This window comes from Natrix helvetica (assembly GCF_964273705.1).
Source record: "Natrix helvetica genome assembly, chromosome: 1".
NCBI classification, from domain to species: Eukaryota; Metazoa; Chordata; class Lepidosauria; order Squamata; family Natricidae; genus Natrix; species Natrix helvetica.
In genome coordinates this window covers 214,944,311-214,949,336 of record NC_138548.1, presented here as the reverse complement: position 1 = coordinate 214,949,336, position 5,026 = coordinate 214,944,311, and the positions used below count along the sequence as shown (strand labels likewise).

The window sequence follows — 5,026 nt, the reverse complement described above, 5'->3', positions numbered from 1 at the left end:
ATTTTACAGCCCCATAAAAACTGCTACAACCAGCCCAGAGCCTCCGACACCGCTGGCACATTTAGTCTAATAAATAAAACATAAACAGTTAACTTTATGTGTCACTTTTATTGTTATCAAGTAAAATATTGCAATGCCCTGCAAGCTATGATTTTCAACTATAATTGTTATCAAGCAATACAAGGGATTAATCCAACTCTCGGTGCCCCCTTCTCCTTCATGTAGGCTATAGATAAAGCCCTTAACTGCAATAAATGAACACTTTAAAATGTTTGCTTCAGATCAGCTTCTTTAGCCTACCCAGGGGTCTGTTTATATTGGCATTTGGGCATATATTCTGTCCACTCCTATTTCCATCAGGAAACCAGATATTTTGAATTAAGGCCCTATACTTTTCTATTAGTTGGGGGGTGGGCAGGGTGCGTGTGTCATGCCTACCTCTTGTATGGGGCAGGGGCATAATTATCACCCTTCTGTCTTACATTCAGTCCAGATGGGTGTAAGATGTGCACGTTTCCCCCCAAAATTACAAAACACCACCACCACCATAATCTTTGACTGAAAGAAATCCGGATCCGAAATGAAGAGAGCTTCTATTTGTGTGTTTCCCCTTACTGTCACCTTCTCATCCCCCCTTCCCACCCTGGAAGGGTAATGGACCTGCCCATTGGCTGCCTAGAACTTCCTCCGCATTTAGTTTCTTCTTGCAACTCCTCAGATCGCCCTTAAGCAAAGGTTAATGAGCATTCCTAGAACACTCCAAATGACGCAAAGGTGATTTGCATATGCCCCTGCTCCTCTCCCAACCCCCCCCCCCCCCGCTCTCCGCCCTCCCAGGTAAGCTGACTTCTTTGTCTTTTCCTTCCTCTTGCCCACAAATCATTGGCATGCAAATCTTGAACTTCTTCCTACTTTTCAGTCCGAGCGTCTTGAAGGGAGCTTGTGGTCTATGGAGAGGGCGCTTCTGCAGACAATTATGCTAGCTGAGTTCTGGGGAAGAGAGGAGGGAGGCGGAGGCAACACCCTCCCGATTTTCTTTAAGGTGAAACAAGCAAAGCAATTTTGAGCGCCCTTCCTCTCGCTCTCTCTCTCTGCACTGCAAAGGGAGACCTTGGGTGTTTCTCCTAAGCGACATTCACTCCATTCTTGGTTGTGTACAAGAAAGGGCTTGCTTGGGTACCTGAAAGGAGATGGGTGGATTAGGGTGGGGGGCGGGGAAAACCTAATGGGAAGAAGCTTTTCCTACATTCCCATCTCTCTGCCAAAAAAAAATGGACTTTATTTCTATCGTCTCCCTGACTTGACGTGGTCCTTTAAGAAAAGAAGGAAAGGCAAAGGAGAGAAGAGCCATTTCTGGTTGCCTGCATTATTTACCCTCCCACCCCCAATTCCCTTCTGCTCGGAATTGGGCGGGTGGGTGGGGAGGGAGAGAGAAAGAGAGAGACCACCGACCAAACAAGATCACACGCACACGCTCGTGTAGACACACACACTCTCGCGCGCGCACACAAATTGGATACACTTTGAATAAGCTTTTGGTTCCTTATCCGGGGACTAGCGCGGCTGGCGTGATTGGCGCAACGAGTCACATGGTGAAAGTAACTTTACGGGGTCGCCAGCTAGTAGGAGGGTTTTATGGAGCAGAAAAACGACAAAGCGAGAAAAATTATTTTCCACTCCAGAAATTAATGATCATGAGCTCGTATTTGATGGACTCTAACTACATCGATCCGAAATTTCCTCCATGCGAAGAATATTCGCAAAATAATTACATCCCAGACCACAGTCCGGAATATTACAGTCGGACTAGGGAGTCCAGTTTCCAGCATCATCACCAGGAATTGTACCCTCCACCTCCACCTCCACCACCACCACCACCACCTCCTCCTCCACAGCGACCCAGCTACCCCGAGCGCCAGTACAGCTGTGCCAGCCTCCAAGGTCCCGGCAACCCCTCCGCGCATCCACGGGGCCATGGACAGACGCCCGGAGGCCACCATCTCCCCGAGAAAGCGCAGCAGCTCTGTGACCAAACGGCTCTCTCCAGCGCGGCTACCTCTCCTTCCCCGGCCCCTCCAGCTTGCAACCAGCAAAACCCCGAGCATCCCAGCAGCACGGCCTCTAAGCAACCCATAGTCTACCCATGGATGAAAAAAATCCACGTCAGTACTGGTAGGCAACTTTTCCTCCTCTGCTCCTTTTCTCTCAGATGCGTGTGTAGATGTGTGTGTGTGTGTGTGTTTGCGTCCCCCCCCTTCCCACCAAGCTCTCAGGCTCCCTCTCCCTCCCTCTCTCCCCTTTTCCCCCTGTCTCCTCCTTTGCTTTCGACGAGAGTCTTTGGGTTAGCACAATTGAGCTGGATTTACGACTCCGAGCGGGTAATTACACCCACCATAAATTTTATAGCCGAGCTAGTCTGGGCAGCCCCAGCCATGTGGTTCGTTCTGTTATGTATGTGTGAAACTCCAAAGGCTTGGAGAGGGGTGCATAAATAATTCAGGCTCTTCCCAAGCCAAGGAAACCCCTTCTTCTTAGGAGCAAAAAGTCTTGGGTTCTTTATAACCCAGTAGGCGGATGGCTCCCCCCCCCTTTCCCCTTTTTTCTCCCTCTTTCGATCTCGCTCTCCCTCTCCCTCTTTCGGCGCCCTGAGCCACCGGAGATCTCGCAGGCTCTTTTCTCTCCCCCCCCCCCCAATTCCCCCGCTTCCTTGCATCCATGCGAATCTTTGGTTTGGTTTGGCTTGTTTGTTTGTTTTCTCCAGTGAACCCTAATTACAATGGAGGCGAGCCTAAGAGGTCCCGGACTGCCTACACCCGTCAGCAGGTCTTGGAATTAGAAAAAGAGTTCCACTATAACAGATACCTGACGAGGCGGAGGCGCATCGAGATTGCCCATTCCTTATGTCTCTCGGAGAGACAGATCAAGATCTGGTTTCAGAACCGGCGGATGAAATGGAAAAAAGACCACCGGCTGCCCAATACCAAAGTGAGATCTACGGCTCCGGCCAATTCCTCGGCCGGATCCCTGCCCGCTTCTTCTTCCAACGCGGTTGCTGGAGAAGATCATTCGCAGAGCTCAGCTCAGGAGCCACGAGCAGAGGATATTACAAGGTTATAAACAAACCAACCAACCAACAACAACAACAACAACAAACGCCCCATGCAAATTGACTCTGATTATTTATAGAATCTAATATATATCTATATATTTTGGGGGGTTTTTTTCCTCGTAGTTTTCCCGTGCGGTGTATATATATTTAGGAGAGAGAGAGAGAGAGAGAAAGAGAGAGAGACAAACACACATACATACACATACACAAAAGAATGAGGTCTGTTGGGGATCTCAAGCTTTAGGTGCATGTATTATTAGCATGAGAGGCCAGGTGGCATACCTGTTGGGGGGGTTTTTTAATCACCATTTTCAGGGTTTTATTTATTTTTTAAAAAAGGAAAGAGAATGGAAGGAAGGGCTGTGTAAGCGGATGTGTCTGCATGGGGATGTATGTCTGTATGTATATAAGCGTGCGTGTTGGGTCGGGGAACTAAACGTTCTGTTTTAGATGAAAAATCGGGGCATATGCTAATAATTATACAGGCAAGGAAAGAATGTAATTATTTTGCTCTCTGAGTTTACACATGGAGAACAAAAAAAAGAGGACCATTGAAGGTTTCCCCCCCCCCTCCTCCTTTTCTTTCTTCTTGTATAAATGTGGAGAAAAGATTTTTTTTTACAAAAAGGGGGGATGGCACACACGAGCTAGTAGAAACTAATAAATGTCTGGTTAGTTCAATGTGAGCAGCAAGAGATAAGGAGAGCAAGCTAGGCAGCGAATTGAAGGGGAAAAAAATCAGTGGGTAGATTTTTTTTTTTTTTTTGGCTTTTTGTCGTGGTTCTTGTGTTTTTGGACTAATTTTACATGATCATTGTAAACCTGCAATAAATGAGTTTAAGTGTATATGTGAAAGTCCCCTTGTTCAATAAAACAAAACAAAACAAGTGAGTGTGACACAGACTGACTCTGGAATGTTTGGTGAGTTATTTTGCTTTTTTGCCTGCTATTAAAAATAAAATGCTGGGAGAATAGGCAGGGACAGAATTACCTGAGTAAAAAGACCTTTTCTCAGCTAAGTTTGAAGAACTTTCCCTGGTTAGGTGTGGAGTTTTTTTTAAAAAAGTCATCTAGTGCCACGGAAGCGAAATTGTCAGCCTGCCATTGATTTTAGGAATTGTGACTTGCACCCCTTCTACTCTGTGACATCACAAGATGGGCACTGTCTTTGAACTCACACTTTACCAGGCAATCTTTGCCCTGGAGGTATACACATGTGTTTGATTAGAAATAGATTCAGCTGATTCTGGATGAGTTCATGCATTACTTTTTTATCTACAAAAAATTGTGTCTTTTAAAATTTTATAGGTACATGAGCCTCTTTCCCTTTGTTTAATCATGTTATCAAATTAATTGCTTTCTTTTGCTGTCTGTAAACAACTTTAGCTCACATTTACCCCTTGTTATTGTACGTTTCTAGCATATATTGTAGATACTAGAGAGAAAGAGTAGTATTGTAGAGAATCTGGAGATGTTTACTTTTTAAGGGGAAGCAGAAAGGGTGACTGGGGAAAAATGTAGCACAGATGTGTTTGCACTAGAAATAGTTCTACTGTGATTGTAGATAGATAAGATAGATACTTTAGCAAGTGCCTTTTTAAATGTGCTGATTGTCCTATTAATCAGCAGGCCCTGAAAATGGAAAATAAGTAGGTGATCAAATTATGTTTTTCAACTCTTCTTTTAGATGTTAGTGCCAGGATCTTTATTTGCATTGGTAAATCTTTTAATCACCTGAAAGCAGAAATTAGTTAGGTTGAAAGAGCAGAAGAATAAATGTATTTGTATGTATTATCCTTAAATTATGTGCAAAATTGTGGACTGACTATAGCATTGATAGTGAATCACAGTGTGTGTGTGTGTGTGTGTGTGTATACATACATACACACACATACATACATACATACATACATACAT

At 44.9% G+C, this 5,026-nt stretch overlaps 1 protein-coding gene across 1 annotated transcript; it reads left to right on the top strand.

Annotated features, from left to right (window-relative positions):
• Positions 1–1,264: 1,264 nt before the first annotated feature.
• On the top strand, positions 1,265–4,012 carry HOXC4 (homeobox C4). The gene is made up of 2 exons (XM_081946326.1): positions 1,265–2,172; positions 2,762–4,012. Exons 1-2 carry the CDS (start codon positions 1,590–1,592, stop codon positions 3,115–3,117), a joined length of 939 nt encoding a protein of 312 aa, XP_081802452.1. The 5' UTR covers positions 1,265–1,589; the 3' UTR covers positions 3,118–4,012.
• Positions 4,013–5,026: the final 1,014 nt, after the last annotated feature.